Source organism: Dermacentor albipictus, unplaced genomic scaffold (genome assembly GCF_038994185.2).
Source record: "Dermacentor albipictus isolate Rhodes 1998 colony unplaced genomic scaffold, USDA_Dalb.pri_finalv2 scaffold_30, whole genome shotgun sequence".
NCBI classification, from domain to species: Eukaryota; Metazoa; Arthropoda; class Arachnida; order Ixodida; family Ixodidae; genus Dermacentor; species Dermacentor albipictus.
This window is the reverse complement of record NW_027225584.1, coordinates 2,204,297-2,224,045: the sequence shown is the minus strand read 5'-3', so window position 1 is coordinate 2,224,045 and position 19,749 is coordinate 2,204,297. Positions and strand designations below refer to the sequence as shown.

Here is a 19,749-nt window from a genome sequence, read left to right as displayed (position 1 = left end):
CTACACCGTTCTGCTTCATTAGTGGAATGTTTTGTTGTTTTTTTTCCTGCCAGGCATTAGCCTTATTTTACACCGATGCAATGTTAGCTAGAATGCTTAATAAACTCCCGAATGTCACATTTTTAAACATGCGAACACAGTTCATGCCATGGCGTGCTAGAAAGGACATGCTCATAGCTCCACTTTCTCGTTCTGGACAAAGTTACCCGATTTTATTGGCCTATGTATGTGGCCTCCGCATCGATACATTTAAAGCTCTTCCAACGGTAACACTGTTCCACTCCCAAATTACAACGAGAGAAGAAGAAGAAGAGAGAAAAGAATCTGAACTTCCTCAAGAAAGAAAAGAAAAGATCGTGCTTTCTGATCATTTTGGGAAGAATAAGGGAACAGTTTCACGAACATTCGATACGATGCCTGTCTTTAGGTCAGTGAAGTGCAATATCTGCCTCCAAAAGGACAAAACGTGGGGAAAGCGTCTGATGAAAGCCGTTGCTCTTCGCTCAGTGGGACTTGGAAGCTCGCAGTGGCACTGATATCATCACTGTTCCCGGCGGTCTCAAGAGGGGGTTGAGATTGGGAGCTGTCGCGTTGTCTTCAGGATGTCGACCGAACGCGCAGTAAAGCTGAAGAAACCGAGCGAGCCACCATCGCCGCGTGAGTGCAGGCCCCGGTCACGTTCGACGCCGCCCCCAGGTGGATCGACCCCGCCCCCAGGTGGCCGTGCGACCGTCATGCCAGCGCCGGTGGAACATCCCAAGATGAACACGGCCATGTGGGGTGCCCTCAAGAAGCACATCATGCTACAGCGGGAAAAGAAAAAGCAGGAACAGGAGGCAGATGCTGCCACGGAGCGAGCGCGAGGCGAGCGTGAACTGAAACGCCGCCAGGTCGCCATGAAGCTAGAGGAGATCCGCGACCAGCTGCAGCAGGCGCAGAAGAAGCTTCTCATGCTCAAGGAGGAGAAGCACCAGCTCTTCGCGCAGCTCAGGAAGGTGCTGCAAGAAGAAGACGCCCGCAAACGGCCTCTTCAGAAGAAGGCCGACGAGATGGCTGCGCTCAGCCACCCGTACCATCAACAGCAGCCGCACAACGCCGCGATGCAGCAGCACTCTGCCGCGGCGAGCTCACAACACCTCCGCATCCAGCAAGTGAACCAGGCGCACGCTACGTACCAGTTGCCGCAACCTATTCCTCAGCAACCTGGCATCTTGCATCGGGCACTGCTCAATCCACAGCTGACTCCGTATCATCGGCCTCCGTGGCCGCAAGCCACGACATCGTCGTATTCCCAGCAAGGGAGGCCGCCTCAGTGGGGCTTCTGGCCCCAGCAGCCCTACGCGTACACGGCTCAGTTTCCCGGCTCGACGGCGTACGGGGCTCCGATGCTGATGCCGGCGCACGCGCCCGGCCACGGCCCCTTCTACTGTGCGGGAACTCAGGTTCGTGGTGGTCTTGGTAGCAGCTACGACGCTGGCCTACGGTGACATCGAAGCTACAGGCGCAGTTTCACTGAGACCAGTTTCGGTTTCAGCGAGTCTCTGATGCTGAACTAGTTGTTCCAGCAGCTCTCACAATAAAGGCATTTGTGAAAAAATTTCATCGTTTGGCTCGATAGCCTTGACTATGGCCTTGAAGCTGCTCTAACGCATTAGCCACTATAGTTAATCGAGCTAATCAGCACAGCTTTATTAATTCTGTAGTAACTAGGCAAAGTAATCCTTATCTAGAGGATACAATTTCGACAATTGCATGATAAATACTCACGCCCTATACTAAAGAAAAAAAATTATGCAAATAAATGAATGCAGGCTATTTAGGGAACGGCCCCCAGGAAGGCCTCGAATATTCTAGGCGTCGCGTCGCGGTAGTGTCGCAACGCTTGCACGGCGGCGCAAACGAGCGGACGTTCAGTGCAGTGTTGCTTTCTTCACAGCGCTCTTCTACGCCTAAATGTTGACGCAGATCTCACGCCACATGGCAATGAATCCTGTGCGAAGCGTGGTCTAATGGCGAAACGGCGCTTCCGTCTAGTGTTAGTGTCGATACAGGTTGACGCCAAAGTTCGCAACGTTTATACTTGAAAGAGCGCCAGAAATATGGGGTAAAAACGAGGAGAACAGAGTGTTACACGCAGTGTGCAGGAGCTGATGATTTCATCTGCACTATCTAGCTCTGTCCGAAGGCTAAGCGACGAACACTTGCTGGTTTTTCCCCCCACGAATGTATTGCAAGGTGCTCATAGCGCTTATAAGCCCGCTCAAGCTGTGCTACAGCCATTATTATTCAGCTGAAGACATTTACACGTGCAGTAAAAGTCCGCGACGATCCATAAAGGGACATAAAGCCTTTCTTTCTTCATTCAACTGGCGGGAAAAGGTTGCGGAAGGAAACCAAGATCAATCATTCGCGTTTTCTTTTTTTTTCAATTGCGGCGAATAATCAGTACCGGCACATAACAGTGGCACCATGGACTTCTATGTATTTTCTCGTGCGTCGGCCGTTTTCGCACGCGCAACGTTTTCCAAGCTTTTCTAGGTTGTATTTCATTCTTTTAGTATGGGAGGCAGTTTCTTTTTTTTACCGATCAGTCATTAACTATGGACAAGCGCGAACGCTGTCGACATGCATGACGTCGTGGCAAGCTGGTGCGCACCCCTTTATGACGGGCATATTTTCGACATATGCACCGCAACCGGGCTACCTATGACCACGAAAGTTTCTATGGATCTTCCCTAACTCATCCGGCACCCGATCGTACCAGCAGAAGACCCCTGCAAGTAACAGTTGTTTGGCAATTAGCCCTTTTATCCTGACCAAGCCGGGGCGCCACGCTTGCCTAAGGGCAACCGGCGTCTCGACTCCGCCGCGGCCGCGTTGTGCGGCGTTTGCCTGCCTCGCCGAGCCTCGCCCGAACCCAAGCATGGAGTACGCCGTAGAAGGCGAAGACATCGATCTAGCCCAGCTGTCTGACTGGACGTGGAAGACGGCCCTGGACATGCAGCAGAGATATCGACGCCGGACCGGAGCCGCATCGAGGCCCGCCAACGGAGAAGCCTCGCCGAAGGGTGAGCCAATACCGACGCCGCGACGACGAGCCCGCCCGCCTCCGATCGTGCGCCGTCAACCCATGCCACGCTTACGAGTGGACGATTACAAGGTGATCTTTCGACCGAAAGGTGCCGTCAACCTGACCGAGGTTGGGCCAGCTGTACTCGCGGACGCGATATGCGCCGCTTCCAACCTCGACATTCGCCAAGCCCTCCCTATTGACCAGGTGAGGATCCACCCCACCTACAACACAATCACGGTCAGTACCCCGGACCGGCAGCGTGCCGAGGCCTACTACAATATCACAAAGCTGCAGCACGCTCAGCATAAGCTTGATGCGCCTGTGACAACGTACATACCGGCGCCCGACAACTCGGTGCGAGGGGTGGTGTACAGGGCATACAGCTATGAAACGGACCAAACCATCTACGCCGAACTTCGCAACAGAAATCCTGACCTGACAATTGTGAACGCGCGGAGAATGGGCACGACTCGCCACTTCGTGATCACCTTCGCCGGAGTCAAGCTCCCGAAATTCGTACGTTACCTGGATTTCACGTTTGAAGTCTTCCCGTTCCGAGAACGGCCGGAGGCCTGCTTCAACTGTTGGAAGCTGGGGCACCGAGCAGACGTGTGCCCTCGACCCCGACGGACAGAACCGAGATGCCGGCGGTGCGGCGAAGAACACCCTTCACCACCCAACGGAGAAAAGCCAACCTGCTCTCCCTCTTGCGTAGTATGCTGTGCAGGCCACCCGACCGGCAGCAGGAGTTGCAAATATCGGTTTATCCGAAAAAAGCAGCCCGCCAAGCCAGTCAATGCTAACACCACGCCGTCACCATGTGGAGGAGACGAAAACGGCAAGAAGGCGTCGGCGAGAACGTCCAGACCACAGGAGCGGGGTCAGGTGAGCGGCCAGAGCCGAACCGAATCCGTTCCACCTCTTCGCGGCCGGAGCGCTAGCGTGAGGCACCGGTCGGCGTCCCGGCCACCTGGAGACCGCTCGAGCTCCAAGAGCACACAAGTCGCCTGGGGAACAGCCAAGCCTCAGCCGAAGCCCCGGAAGAAGCTGCCCCAAAACCCGCAGGTAAGGGAGCTGGCGGAGCAAATGAAATTACTCCAACAACAATTAGCTGCAGCTAATAACAAAATTCTACAATTAGAAAACGGACATACTCCTAGTAATGCCCCCAGCACAAAAAACGCGAACGAGATCGTGGCTTGTGTTAAGCGTGGAGCGGATGCAGAAAACGACATGGAGGTAAATGGTGCGCGCCGCACTAAACGGAAGGCGGAAGGCCCCGCCGCAGAACCCGTCGAGAGTGTCGCCGCGCGGGACCCCCGAATTTCAAAACTGCAACGCGTGATCGAGAGTCTGGTTGCTCAGCAAGCCGCCCAAAACAAACGGCTGGTAGAGAGCGTTGCCGCTCTTAGCTCCGCCACGACTGCAGTTATGTCCCACATTGGATTAACCGCGGCACAACCCCAATCCCAACCGCAACCTTACCTTCAGCCTCAGGTGGTAACTCCGCCTGCACCAATGCCAGAACCAAACATGCTACGCGATTCTGTGGCTCAACGCGCTTCCGGAGTGCTCACAAAAACACCTAGCACAGTTTCACCATGCATGGTTTCACCATGCACCATGCAAAAACAAACCTGATGACCAAAGCACCAATCGTAATCTGGCAGTGGAATTGCAGGGGCTTCCGCCGTAAACGCAGGTCTCTGGAATACATGCTTCAAAATCACCAAACCAAACCTGACATAGTTGCCCTTCAGGAAACTGGGATAGCGGCAAAATTATAAGGTTTTGCGACTTATAACGAAATTAGCGCTCCAGATATCTCTCCGGCCATGGCGATCATGGTGAACAGAAATCTGACCGCCAACAATTAAACCTTGAATTCACAGCGGTGTCATACACCTTCGTTGAAATCCTGCCAAAACGACGATCGGACCAAACGCTCTACATTCTGAATGTTTATAGCCCCCCTAGGGATAAAAGCCTAGCAGTAGCTACCAGGCACGTACCCAGGGGGGGGGGGCGCCCCCCCCCCCCGAAATCAGATGGCATGCCCCCCCCCCCCCCCTCCCCACCCACGCCACCACCCTCACACATTCCTAAAGCGCTGCCAGATAAATGTTTAGACTTGGCAGCTATTCATCGGTCAGCATTATGCTGCCTTTTTCACTCCTTTTGGATGGCGGTAGTTATCAGCATCTCTTGGGATGTGAAGGCCAGTTTTCTCATAGATTCGGCGCCCGCGAGATTACCTCGAGATGCGTTCATTTGTCACCATCCATTCAACTATCACGCGCATAGCTGTTGCTTTTGTTAGTTCAACCTTCTTTGTTTAGGCTCATCCTGGGAACAGGAAAGGGATGCGGCTGTTAGTCAGCTGGTCTGTACTCTCGTGGAACGAGTTGCGGGCGGAGAAAACGCCAATTGCGTTTAACTTTTCCTTTTGCTTCCTTATTTCCTTGAATGACAGCTCGTCGCGACGCTGGCAGATGCCCGGAATCATATACACGTGATATGGGTTAGATAAGGTGGGAAATAAAATAATGTGAAACAGCGTCCATCACGAAAACCTGCAATAAACCTCAAACCCATAATCAAGATGACTTTCGCCCGTTACCTCGTCTGGTTTTTCCCTAATTGTATAGCACTTTTCGTGCAAAATTGGCAACTGGAAACAAAAATCGCAAGGAGTTGAGAAATCAAGCGATCTACTAAGGGAGAGAGCCAAGGCAACAAAGAAACGGCCAGGAAAAGCGAATTTAAAAACAAATATAACAAATATAACCGTTGCTTCATAAAATATTTATGGATCAACATCTTTTTGTTTAAATAGGAAGTAGAGAAAACGCCGTCGGAAGCGGAGAACAATTACGTGTTTTGAATGACGCTTCTACAGTTATCGGTCGAACCGCCTCACGTAGCCACTTCTCTATTGTGCTTATGTGGGTGTTTTTCTAACCTTTCGCGGCGGGCGCAGTACGTCTACAATCGCAGTACATATCCTGCGCTCTACGCGGTTGCATGGGACTGGCGGCCACACAGCGGTACGCAACTTCCCAAATAAGAACACGAGTCGTTTTCGCACTTAGAGCAGTAAACGAGGAATCCAAAAGAACTGTGATTGTTTCGCAAATATATATTTCGCTGTAATTCTTCCAGAGCTATTACAAAAAATGCTACTATAGTCGGAGACAACTTAAGTCTACAGTGAAGCCTCGCCCACGCCCTCATTGCAACCAGCCACTGTTCGTCCACGAGGCTGCAAATAATCCGTACTTCAAACTTTTCCTGTTACCAAAATAAGGCGGTAACCACAGCAAAGTAAAATTATTAGCGCTTAATTTTGCACGTTTTCCCTCGCCTATTACAGTGGAATGACGAAAGCCTAATTCCTTATTGAACTGAAATGCTTGCTTCGCTGCAACTATTTATTGTCAAGCTTCACTTCAGTTTGCAGTGAAGTTTCATGAGTAAACCGGCTCAGCAGTGAAAAGAACTGTACCGCAGACTTTTGAAGAGCGAAATATACTCAGACTCCGTACACTTTGTCCATGTCTGTTGCATACCTCATTGGTTCCGCCGATGGAAAAACTCTTCAAGAACAGCGGACGATCCGGAGCTATGAAGCACGACGCCATTTTGACAAGGCCGCATGACGATGATTTTGTTTGCTTCTGTGATTAACTGGCGGAGTAATATTGCTACATGCGTGTGGTATTTGTTTGAACGAGGCGCGTGGGTGCCATCACTCCAGAAAAGAGGAGGAAGAACGAACTGGGCTCGCGCTGAGAATCTAACCGGTCAGCGCTGCAAGCGTTGTTGTAAATATAACCTATAAATAGTTTCTCGTCTTACTGACTCGTCTTTCGCGTAAGAATATCTACAGAGGTTCTACAGCTACCATAATTCTACACAAGAAAAGCAGGGAGATACCTATAGAGAAAGGGGTCAGACAGGGAGACACAATTTCTCCAAAGCTATTCACTGCTTGCTTAGAAGAATTCAAGCTATTAAGCTGGGAAGGCTTAGGAGTAAAGATCGACGGCGAATATCTCAGCAACCTTCGGTTTGCCGATGACATTGTTCTATTCAACAACAATGCAGACGAGTTACAACAAATCATTGGAGACTTTAACAGATAACAGAGAGAGTGTAAGAGTGGTGTTGAATATTAATATGCAGAAGATAAAGATAATGATAAATAGCCGGGCAAAGGAACAAGAGATCAAGTTCACCAGTGGGCCTCTAGAGACTGTAAAGGAGCACGCTTACCTAGGTCAATTAATCACAGGGAACCCTGATTATGAGAAGGAAATTCACAGAAGAATAAAAATGGGTTGGATCGCATACGGCAGACATTGCCAGCTCCTGACTGGAAGCTTGCCATTATCATTGAAAAGTAAGATGTGCAATCAGTGCATTTTTCCAATGCTGACATATGGGGCAGAGAGTCGGAGACTGACAAAGATGTTTGAGAGCAAGGACCACGCAAAGAGCGATGGAACGAAGATTGCTAGGCATAACATTAAGATACAGAAAGACAGTTGTTTGGATCATAGAGCAAACGGGTATAGACGATATTCTAATTGACATCAAGAGGAAAAAATGGAGCTGGGCAGGTCATGTAATGCGCTGGTTAGATAACCGTTGGACAATTAGGGTTGCAGAATGGGTACCAAGAGAAGGAAAACGCAATCGAGGATGACAAAAGACTAGGTGGAGCGATGAAATTAGGAAATTCGCGGGCGCTAGTTGGAATCGGTTGGCGCAGGACAGGGGTAATTGGAGATCGCAAAGAGAGGCCTTCGTTCTGCAGTGGACTTAAAACAGGCTGATGATGATGATTCTGATGATGATGATAATGATGACGACGACGACAATGATGTTATATTATTATTATTATTATTATTATTATTATTATTATTATTATTATTATTATTATTATTATTATTATTATTATTATTATTATTATTATTATTATTATGAAGGTGGTGCCCCCCCCCGGCATGGCATGGCAAGAACTTCATTTTAGTCCAGAGAAACTAGGGTGCGAGGGCACAAGCCCCCTGGCTATGTTGGTGGCTCCGCCCATGTAGGCACCGTTAGGCTAAAGGCTTTCCCGATGTCGTGAGCTCTCCGGACGGCCAGGAGTTGATCTTGGAGGACATCGCTGGATATGCGCCGACTCCAGTCCTCCTCACTGTTGAGATCCGAAGCCCTTTGGTTGGGGAACAGCCAGAACATCTGATCAAATGGACAGGGAGTGTGTCCACAACTTTTACATTCCGCGGGAAAGTCCCGGTCAATTTTGTTAAGCACAAAAGGTGTGGGATAAGATTTAGTTTGAATCATTCTTAATGTGACTGCCTGAGCTCGGTTGAGCTTCTGATGGGGGGGAGGAAAAAATCTCCTGCCGTCCCTATAGTGTGAGGTGATCTCGTGAAAAGTAGTAAGTGGGTCTTGTAGGAGCCGCAGTCATCCTGGAGCAGTTCCTGATCTGATGCGCGGCATGTGAGATCTCGCACAGCAGAGTGAGCTTGCTCGTTAGGATTGCAGCCACTGGGGCTGACCGAGTGGCCCTGATGAGCCGGAAACCAGACTAGGTGTGAGCTATCCAGTTGGTCGTAATTATGAGTATTCATACTGTGTTTAAGTAACTTGTGTGCTTCCGCTGAGACGAAGCCGGCTGAGTAATTCCTAATAGCTGTACGGGAATCGGAGAAAATTGTGGAGCCTCTCCTCATTGTAATTGCAAGTCCTATACTTGCTTCTTCAGCGGCATGAATGGAGCTCGTTCTTAGTGACGCCGCACTTATTAATTTACCGCTCTCATCGACCACGGCAATAGCGTAGCGGTTGCCCGATCCATAACGAGTTGCATCGACAAAAAGAGCTGAGCTGTGTTGTTGCTGCAGTTTACGCAGAATGCATTTGGCCCTTTTATTTTATTTATTTATTTATACAAGTCCCATCTGCCTTTGTTGTACACAGGATGAATATTTCGGGGTATGGGGTCCACAACTAATTGTGTCTCCACCTTCTTGGGCATATTGAGCTTAGAGACGTCTCCTCCTCGAGGCAGTATTCCGACTTCATCTAGAATTTTACACCCTGACTTAGTGTTGGAGAGTCTTGAAATTTGTGACATCGAATGGGCCTCAATGAGCTCATCTATAGTGTTATGTAGTCCTAACTTGTTGAGGAGTTCGGTACTCGTTCCGTGTGGGAGTCCCAGAGCCCTTTTGAGTCCGGAGCGTATAAGTGCGTTTAGCTTAGCCTTCTCTCCTTTCCCCCAACTCAGGTATGATGCAATGTACGTCACATGACTGATGAAAAATGCATGATATGCTCTGATGAGATTGTCCTCCTTGAGGCCTGCATTTCGGTTTGAAACCCTGCCCAGGAGCTTTAAAGTACTGTTGGCCTGACCTGTGAGACGGTTCATGGCTGTAGCGTTACAGCTCCTTGCGTCAATGAGAAGACCCAGAATTTTTATTTGCTCTACTCTGGGATTGACCCGTCCTGTGTTGTCTGTGGTTTTTATTGGCAGAGTTTCTAAAGGCACAAGGTTTCTAACACCTTGTCTCCCCTGTCTAAAATGCAGCAGCTCAGATTTACTAGGTGATAGCCTGAGTCCGGTGCTTTTCAGGAAGGATTCTGTGGTGTCTACCGCTGCCTGTAGTGTCTGCTCTAGTGCTGCGAGTGACCCCCTTGGGACCCACACTGTGATATCGTCAGCGTATATGACGTGCCCCAAGCTCGGAATTTTGGACAATTCCTCCAAGAGCCTGTGCACGGCAATGTTAAAGAGGAGTGGGGACAATACTGAACATTGTGGTGTGCCGTTGTTGCCTAAATTGCATGGACCGCCTGTGACTATACCGAGTTTGACCCGAGCTGTCCGATTAGCTAGAAAGGACCTCACATAATTGTAAAAATTGCTTCCCACCCCCCCGAAAAAAAATCCTGGGTACGTGCCTGGTAGCTACACTAATAGGCAAAGCATATAAAGCTGCAAAGCATGCACAACTCGTGCTGCTGGGAGATCTTAACGCGCACCATTCGGCCTGGGGCTACCAAAAATGTCAAAAGAAGGGCACTAAACTCTGGGAGACCGCTCAAGACCTTGGTTTTACTCTTCTTGTTGACTCTGAAAGACCAACCCGCATAGGCAATAGCGTGAGTCAAAACACCTCGCCTGATTTGACCTTCACCAGGAACATAGACAATGCCATCTGGGAGAATACCGAACTAAACGTTGGTAGCGACCATTACATTCTTTCCATTAAGGTACCCTCAAGAGGCTACAAGCGAAATAAGGTGAAAATTAACCACACTAGATGGGACGCTTTCCGGTATGTTCGCAATAGACGCGAACCCGCAACCATTACAAACCTTGAAGAATGCATATCCACTCTTCTCAAAGACGTAGCTAACTCGACCACGGAGGTAAACCAGGAGGACGGCCCGGCTCCAGATGCTAAATTGGTCCACCTGTGGTCGGCGCAGCAGAGTTTGCAGAAGCGCTGGCTCGCGCAGAAACACAACTGTGGCCTACGCAGACGCATCGCGCAACTGGAAGGGGATATCGAGAAATACTCACGAAAGCTCAGTCAGGAACCCTGGCACCAGCTATGCGACCACCTTAATGGCCAGCTAGGGTGCAAAAACACCTGGTACCTGCTTAAACACCTACTTGACCCCAGTCACACTAAAACAGCATCACAAAAGAACCTTCAGAGGGTCATACACTCTTTCCCGGGAGATAATGATGCCCTTTCTGAAGCTCTAAAAAACCGCTACTTTAGTACAAGCACCGATATTCCTCTACCCGTAGCTTATACCGGAAAGGAAGACAGGGAACTAGACAGTGAAATTATGAAATCTGAAGTACGTGCTCTCCTAAACAACATCAAAACAACAGCGGCGGCTGGCGAGGACCGCATCACTAATAAAATGCTACGGAACCTAGACCATCAGTCGGTGACTGAAATCACCAATCTTTTCAACATCTACTGGAAAGAGGGAACTATACCCACCAGCTGGAAACATGCAAATGTAATTTTCATACCCAAACCAGGCAAGAAGCTGGAGCTAGAGAATCACCGCCCTATCTCCTTAACCTCTTGCCTGGGGAAGGTTATGGAACACGTCATTCTTAACAGGCTAAACGAGTACACTGAAAGCAATGGGCTGCTGCCCCATACGTTGATAGGCTTCAGATCAAATCTGTCCACTCAAGACATTATGTGGCAGATTAAGCAAGATATCCTACATCCGGGCCCTATAAGAGCCACCCGTACAATTCTAGGGCTGTACGTGAGTAAAGCGTTCGACAATGTGTCACATGCTTCGATACTCACAAATCTAGCCCAAATGAATGTCGGGAAGCGCACTTATAGCTATATTACAAGCTTTCTCAAGGATCGCACTGCAGAAATACATTTTGGGGACATTAAAAGCGGACAATTTCAATTAGGTACAAGGGGCACCCCTCAGGGTGCGGTCCTTTCCCCCTTCCTTTTCAATGTGACCATGCGAAACCTGCCTCCATTACTGGAAAGGATCCCGCATATCAAACACTCCATCTATGCCGATGATATCACCATCTGGACAAATAGCGGTTCCGATGGAGAAATCACGGAAGCATTACAAGCGGCCGCAGATACCGCACAAAATTTTGTGCGACAGAATGGTCTAGCGTGCTCGCCGACAAAATCGGAGCTTCTCGTCATCCGTGATAAATCAACCAAACACGCCACTGAAAGGGACGCCACCTCCCCTATACGAGTCAGTATGGAAGACGGCCCAGTTCCACCCGTACTGACTAAGAGTCCTGGGCATGTTAATTCAACATAACACCCATAATTCTGAGGCGATTGTCCGATTAGGGACGACAGTCCGCCAAGTATGTGGCCTAATCAGACGAGTAGCCACACGACACCGCGGTATGAAGGAGGCTGATATCTGCCATTTGACGCAGGCTTTCCTGATCAGTCGCGTCGTGTATTCCTTCCCTTACTACCACCTACGCCTTTCTGACAAGGAAAAGGTTAACAGCGTCATTCGCAGAGCTCATAAAGCTGCCCTTGGTCTCCCGAGGTATGCGAACACTGAACGATTACTTGAGCTAGGTATATACAATACCCTAGACGAACTCATGGAGGCCCATAAAACAGCCCAACGTAAACGACTCTCCCGCACCGCAACTGGCAGGGTTATTCTAAGTAAACTCGGGCTGAATCCAGTTATGAATTCAGCAAGAAGAACAACATTACTCGGTGCGGTCAAAAGCCGTTTGGTTATAAAACCGTTACCCAAGAACATGCTCTCTGGCAGACACGACAAGAGGCGGTCTGCCAGAGCCAAGGCCCTTCAAGAAAGGTACCGAAGCAACCAGCACACCGCTTATGCCGATGCAGCAAAGCAAAATCACCAAACTTACGTAGTGAGCGTCGTGACCGGAAAGGGAAGTATCCTCAACGCCGCGACCATAAAAACAGCGTCCACCGTGGAAGCGGAAGAGACTGCCATTGCTTTGGCCATCATGAATCCCTCCGTGCAAACTATCATAAGCGACTCCAAAAGGGCAATAATCAACTTTTCGAGAGGCAGCTTAGGCGTCTGTGCAGCGCGAGTCCTACGGGACTTTAATAATGAAAACGCTGTTGAACTCGTATGGGTCCCTGCCCATTCGGGGAATCAAGGGAATGAGGAGGCGCACTGGGTAGCCCGAGGTCTAATCGACCGGGAGATATGCCCCTCAGACTCGGATCCCATGGATGAGGCACCGACGACATACCAGGAAATAACAAATTATTACAAGCAAAAAAGGCGAATCTACCCGCCTCCAAACGCAAGCCTCACGCGAGCGCAAGCCTCGATCCTGCGTCGAATCCAAACTAAATCGTTCCCCAGCCCACATTGGCTAGCCATAATAACCAACGGGCAATGGAACCCAATATGTCAAAATTGCAGAAATCAAACATTGGCTTCCCAAAATCACATTCTTTGGGGGTGCGAGGGCTTACCCCCTCCCAGGTCGCTCCTGCCAGCTCCCTCACAACAGAGGTGGGAAGAGCTGCTCAGAACGCCGGATGAAAAAGTACAAAAAGCCCTCGTTGCCTGGGCCGAGAGGGTCGCTCCTCGTGAGGGGCCATTCTAGGACTCGGGCCTGCCAGATCATAACTGAGCAGAGTCGCAATAAAGTTGTTACCACCACCACCCGTTTATGATGACTTCACCGCCGGCGTTTCGCTGTTTGCGTCTCCACTAGCCTGCCAAGCGTCCTCTGACGGTAACAGAGGCCGTATTGCGATCACATGAACGCACTTCACTAATACATACGCAATTTAATGTGCCAAGTTCCATTGAATGTCTCGCCGTTCACGTCGTTGTCCGCTAAAAGGAAATCGGCATCCGCTAAGAGCTACACTGTCCGCTAAATGCTTGAATATTTCTCGAAGTCACGTGTCACGACGAGCGACATCACACAGCGGACACGAATACGTAGGCACAGGAACAAGAGTACGTCACCGTCCGGCTCGGAGAACGGCGGCCGCGAGGAGAAGGGAAAACGACGTTCAGTTCCAAATTTCGGATCCTTCCTCGGCACGTGCCGATGTAATAATTTGCAGACACGATCGTTATCGCGCAATGTATGCGCTGCGCTAGTCCGCTCAACATGGCCAGACCTGCTGAGGGGGCCTTTAACCCTATCGCGTTAATATACGGATCCCACTCACACAAGCGAGGCTTTCTGTGCTGTATGATTTGATTGTCGATAATTTCTTCAATGTTTACTCCAATACAGAGAGTGGTGAGTTGATGTTAAACGTTACCTTGTAGGCACCACTGCTGTTTGACTGCATAGTACACAGAACACACAGGGAGACAGGTTTGCTTGAGGCGTTGTTGTGCGGCACTCTTCATAATCATCGAGAGGGTTAGGCATTATGATTGCCTCACATGGCACATCGCATCATGGCAGAAGTGTTAAAATTTAGTTGAATTACCGGGTTAATTGTGCGTGCTAAAACCACGATCGCATTACGAGTCGCACCATACTGGCGGACTTCGGATTAATTTTGACACCCTGAGGTAGCGGTCGCAATGCGCTGCCACGCGCTGCGCCTTTTATACATTGCTTGCTCACTCACTGTGCTTTTTGCGCTCATTAGACGTATGTCGATTGCACTGCATTAGAAAGCTTACACTCTGTGATTTCCAATGACACATAGCAGTATCACCTAGCCTGAACCGTTGCCTGACGGCAATCAAAACAGTGGTGGCAAAACACGGCGTTTTGCTGTAGTAGCCTCTTTTGTACTGCTTTCCCGGCAAAACTGCTCAACATAACAAAACTAAGTTTGATGTGCCTTTATATTGAATAATATACAAGGGTTCTATGAAGAGATATTGCGTTTAAGGCATGTAGAAATATACACAGGCGATAATAAAACGTGCAACACACCAAAATATTATCAATGAATATCTTTTTTTTTTCTTTTGAACGCAGAACAACAATATTTATTATTTCTAGGCTATAGAGCAGTTATCATCTAGGTGAAGTTGTTTTGTGCTCTGATGAACCGTTCATGAGTTATTGTTATGTCAAGACGATAATTGATGTCACGCATTACCGAACAATATTGTCACGTGGTTGTGACGTTGAAGAACACAGTAGCAAATACTGCGAAAGACAAAACTAACTTTTATTGCGCGAACCTGTGCCCACAAAAACACGCTACACTTATAGCTCAACGATAGCGGCGAACACGGTCGGCAATCGTCGAAAATCTGATCAGCTGGTAGAACGCGTCGGCTTTTATACAGTGGTTGTCGAATGTTCCAGACCTATCGTTCGGGCCCGCGTGCCTTCCACAAAGTTCTACACCATTCGCGTCACGCGATGAAATCAGATAACACAACGTTCGGCGACAACAGACAGCCGGGTAGAAACATCGATAACTTTCCAGAAACTTCGGATACATACAGGCGCGTCCCACGCTGTGCGATTACATTTGTTAAGCGGCGAAACATGGTCACCCGATAACGATAAGTACACGTGTCAATACCCCCCTCCTAAAAAGCATCGACCCGATGCTGCAAACAAACGAAAGTAACAAACAATAGCACTTGTAGCACAGAAAAAAAATAAGGAAGTTCGTCAGCGTCCATAACAGGGTTTAAGGCGCACCACGTGGACCACTTCAGATCATTCGCGGCAGCGCTGTGAAGGCGAAATGCCGTCTGGCACGACCTCATAGTCCAGAGCGCCAATACGTCGGATGACCTTGTAGGGTCAGAAATAGCGTCGGAGTAGTTTCTCACTGAGTCCTCGTCGGCGTATCGGGGTCCATACCCAAACACGGTCGCCGGGCTGGTACTCGACAAAGCGTCGTCGGAGGTTGTAGTGGCGGCTGTCGGTCCTCTGCTGGTTCTTGATCCGCAGGCGGGCGAGCTGTCGGGCTTCTTCGGCGCGCTGAAGGTAGGTAGCGACGTCAAGGTTCTCCTCGTCAGTGACGTGTGGCAGCATGGCGTCGAGCGTCGTCTTCGGGTTCCTGCCTTAGACCAGCTTAAACGGTGTGATCTGTGTTGTTTCGTGCACCGCCGTGCTGTAAGCGAATGTTACGTACGGCAGGACCGCATCCAAGGTCTTGTGTTCGATGTCGACATACATTGCTAGCATGTCGGCGAGGGTCTTATTCAGCCGCTCCGTAAAACCATTCGTATGCTGGTGGTAGGCCGTTGTCCTCCTGTGCCTTGTCTGACTGTATTTCAGAATGGCTTGGGTGAGCTCCGCTGTAAAGGCCGTTCATCTGTCGGTAATGAGGACTTCTGGGGCGCCATGTCGCAGCAGGATGTTTTCGACAAAGAATTTCGCCACTTCGGCTGCCCTACCTTTCGGCAGTGCTTTTGTTTCAGCGAAGCGGGTGAGGTAGCCCGTCGCCCCGATGATCCACTTATTTCCGGTTATTGACGTCGGAAAGGGTACCAGCAAGTCCATCCCTATCTGCTGGAATTGTCGGCAAGGAGGCTCGATTGGCTGTAGCAATCCGGCTGGCCTTGTCGGCGGTGTCCTGCGTCGCTGACAGACTCGGCATGTTCTGACATAACGGGCGACGTCGGTGGTCAGGCGCGGCCAATAATACTTTTCTTGTATCCTTGATAGTGACCGGGAAAATCCGAGGTGTCCAGCGGTCGGATCGTCAGGTAGGGCGTGCAATACTCCTGGACGAAGTCCTGACGGGACAACAAGAAGGTAATTGCCGCGGACTGGTGAGTTCTTCTTCGCAAGTAGATTGTTTTGAAGCGTGAAGGAAGATAATCCGCGCTTAAATGCCCTGGGGACAACGTCGGTGTGCCCTTCCAAATGTTCTACGAGGCCTTTTAGTTCTGGGTGTGCCCGTTGCTGTTCAGCGAAGTCTTCCGCGCTTATCATTTCAAGGAAGGCGTCGTCATTCTCATCATCTTACGGCGGCGGGTCAATGGGTGCGCGTGATAGGCAATCGGCATCGGAGTGTTTTTGTCCGGACTTGTAGGTTACAGCGATGTACTCTTGTAGTCTGAGGCTCCACCGCGCCAGTCGTCCTGAACGATCCTTTATATTCGCTAGCCAACACAACGCGTGATGGTCACTGACGACTTTGAATGGCCTGCCATAAAGATAAGGGCGAAATTTAGCTGCAGCCCAAACGAGGGTGAGGCATTCCTTTTTCGGTCGAAGAATAGTTGCCTTCCGCTTTTGACAGCGACCGGCTAGCGCAAGCTATCACCTGTTCGACTCCGTTTCTTCTCTGGACAAGAACGGCACCGAGGCCTAGGCTACTGGCGTCAGTATGGATTTCTGTATCGACGTACTCGTCGAAGTGCGCAAGTACCGGCGGCGACTGCATGCGTCGTTTGAGTTCTTCAATTGCGTCGGCCTGCGGCGTTTCCACTTGAACTCAACATCACATTTTGTTAAACGTGTCACCGGCTCCGCGATGCGTGAAAAGTCCTTGACAAAGCTCCTGTAGTAGGCACACATGCCAAGGAATCTACGCACTGCCTTCTTGTTGATGGGTTGCGGGAACTGTGCGATGGCAGCTGTCTTTTGCGGGTCTGGACGGACACCAGATTTGCTGATTACGTGGCCTAGGAACAGAAGCTCATCGTAAGCGAAGCGGCAATTTTCCGGCTTCAGAGTAAGCCCTGACAACTTTATGGCCTCTAGTACTGTCGCAAGCCGCCTGAGGTGATCGTCGAAATTTCCGGCGAAGACGACGACGTCATCCAAATAAACGAGATAGGATTGCCACTTCAATCCTGCTAACACCGTGTCCATAGCGCGCTGGAACGTTGCAGGCGCCGAGAACAGTCCGAATGGCATAACCTTGAACTCGTAGAGGCCGTCTTTTCGCGATCTCTTTCGTCGACTTCTATTTGCCAATAGCCAGACTTGAGGTCCATCGACGAGAAGTATTTAGTGTTGCAGAGTCGATCCAATGCGTCGTCTATTCGTGGGAGGGGGTATACGTCCTTCTTCGTGATCTTGTTCAGACGACGGTAATCGACGCAGACACGTAGGGTTCCGTACTTTTAGAGCGCAGCTCTTTGGCGTCCGTTCCTGGGTTTCGCGTCGTCGTCGGCGTCGCCGTCGGCGTTGTCGTCGGCCTCGTAACCAGCTCGCCGACGAATCTGCTCAGCCGCCGCGCATGCGCGCTGTCGGCTCTCCGGGCGAGGGAGGATGATGGAAGGGAGGAGGAGAGACTGTGGAGGAGGGCTGGCTACACAAATGGCTCTTTGGCGTCCGTTCCTGGGTTTCGCGTCGGCGTTGTCGTCGGCCTCGTAACCAGCTCCGCCCCCCTTTCATCCCCCCAGCGCTAGCAGCGACCGACTGATACCGCTTTCGTGAGTCCGCTACCGCACTCACGAAAGAGTCGTGCACTTCCTGCAACTCGCATTAACCGTCCATCGATCCACACCGATGTTAGTAGTGGGGGACTTTAATGTTGACATAAAGACAAACAGCAATTTCCTAACACTTATGCGGGAGAACATCCCGTTCCTCTCGATCGTAACGCGTCCCACGGCTGTGACAACCTCGCGAGGCACTTGTATAGATCTCGTCTTTGAGAATCAAGCATTGGTGTACCAAGTCGAACATATATCAGTCTATTTCTGGGACCACAAAGCTTCCTTCATGAGTGTCAAGAACTGTTAGTGGAGTCTTTGTTAAAGGAATACGTGTGAAAAATAAAAAAAAATTCTGTGATAGCGCATACATGTGTTGCTCGATTTCTTTGCCTCAATCTATCGAAAAGGTGAAACAGCTTATTTGCTGCGCTCAAATTTCGCATTAGGAAGTAACGTAATCGTCGGTAATTTTTTTCTTTACCAGGACCACAGGGGATGCCCACGGGCTTTTCGACGGCAGGATGATGTCGTTGCGCAGCATTTCGTCGAATAGTTCTCTTATAGCTGCACGTTCTCGGGGAGAACCTCGGTAAGGGCTCTGGCGGAGTGGTCGAGCGCACTCCTCGGTGATTATGCGATGCTTGGCGACTGGTGTTTGTCGAATCCTCGATGACGTCGAAAAGCAGCCTTTGTATCGTCGGAGCAGACTTCTGAGCTGCTGTTGCTTAATCACGGGGAGACTTGGATTAATGTCAAAGTCTGGTTCGGGAACCATCGTCGTCGGGGTAGATGCGGAGGAATCCGAGAGGACAAACGCATTACTGGTTTCCAGAATTTCCTCCATGTACGCGATCGTCGTGCCCTTGTTGATGCGCTTGAACACTTGGCTGAAGTTTGTCAGCAACACTTCAGTTTTCCCTCCATGCAGTCGAGCGATCCCTCTTGCGACACAAATTTCACGGTCTAGCAGTAGACGTTGGTCGCCTTCGATGACGCCTTCTACGTCAGCGGGTGTTTCGGTGCCGACCGAAATAACAATGCTCGAGCGAGGCGGGATGCTCACTTGATCTTCGAGAACACTCAAGGCATGGTGACTACGAAAGCTCTCCGGCGTTATCGCTTGATCTTCCGACAGCGCTATCGATTTTGACTTCAGGTCTATGATTGCGCCGTGTTGGTGCAGGAAGTCCATACCGAGAATGACGTCTCGTGAACACTGTTAGAGGATAACGAAGGTGGTAGGGTAAGTCCGGTCATGAACGGTTATTCTTGCCGTGCAGATTCCAGTCGGCGTAATGAGGTGTCCCCCAGCGGTCGGAATTTGGGGGCCCTCCCATGCAGTCTTAACCTTCTTCAGCTGGGAGGCGATGTGTCCACTCATTACGGAGTAATCGGCCCCTGTGTCGACAAAGGCAGTGACTGCGTGGCCGTCGAGAAGTACATCGAGGTCGGTGGTTCTTTGTCTGGCGTTGCAGTTGGGTCTTGGCGTCGGATCATGGCTGCGTCGCGTTGAACTGAAGCTGGAACGTCGCGTCGTCAAGCCGTCTTTCGTCGGTGTAGTCTTGGCTTCCTGACTTCGTCGGGACGGCGGCGTGTCGTCATTAGGTCGTCGCGATGGTTTCCTCGTCGTCTTCGTCGGCGGCGGAGTATCTTCGTCAGTTCGAAGAACAGCAACCGCACCTCCATCGGTTGCTGCTTTTAGTTTTCCGGATATGGGCTCACTGACCGGCCCCGGGCTGGGCTAGTGTATGGTCGGCGCTGCGGCGAGAGGT

At 50.3% G+C, this 19,749-nt stretch overlaps 1 protein-coding gene across 1 annotated transcript; it reads left to right on the top strand.

Moving 5' to 3' along the window:
* The first annotated feature begins 489 nt into the window (after window positions 1-489).
* Window positions 490-1,602, top strand: LOC135909837 (G protein pathway suppressor 2-like). Its single transcript, XM_065441881.1, has one exon. It carries the CDS (start codon window positions 603-605, stop codon window positions 1,485-1,487), a length of 885 nt encoding a protein of 294 aa, XP_065297953.1. The 5' UTR covers window positions 490-602; the 3' UTR covers window positions 1,488-1,602.
* The last annotated feature ends 18,147 nt before the right edge of the window (window positions 1,603-19,749 follow it).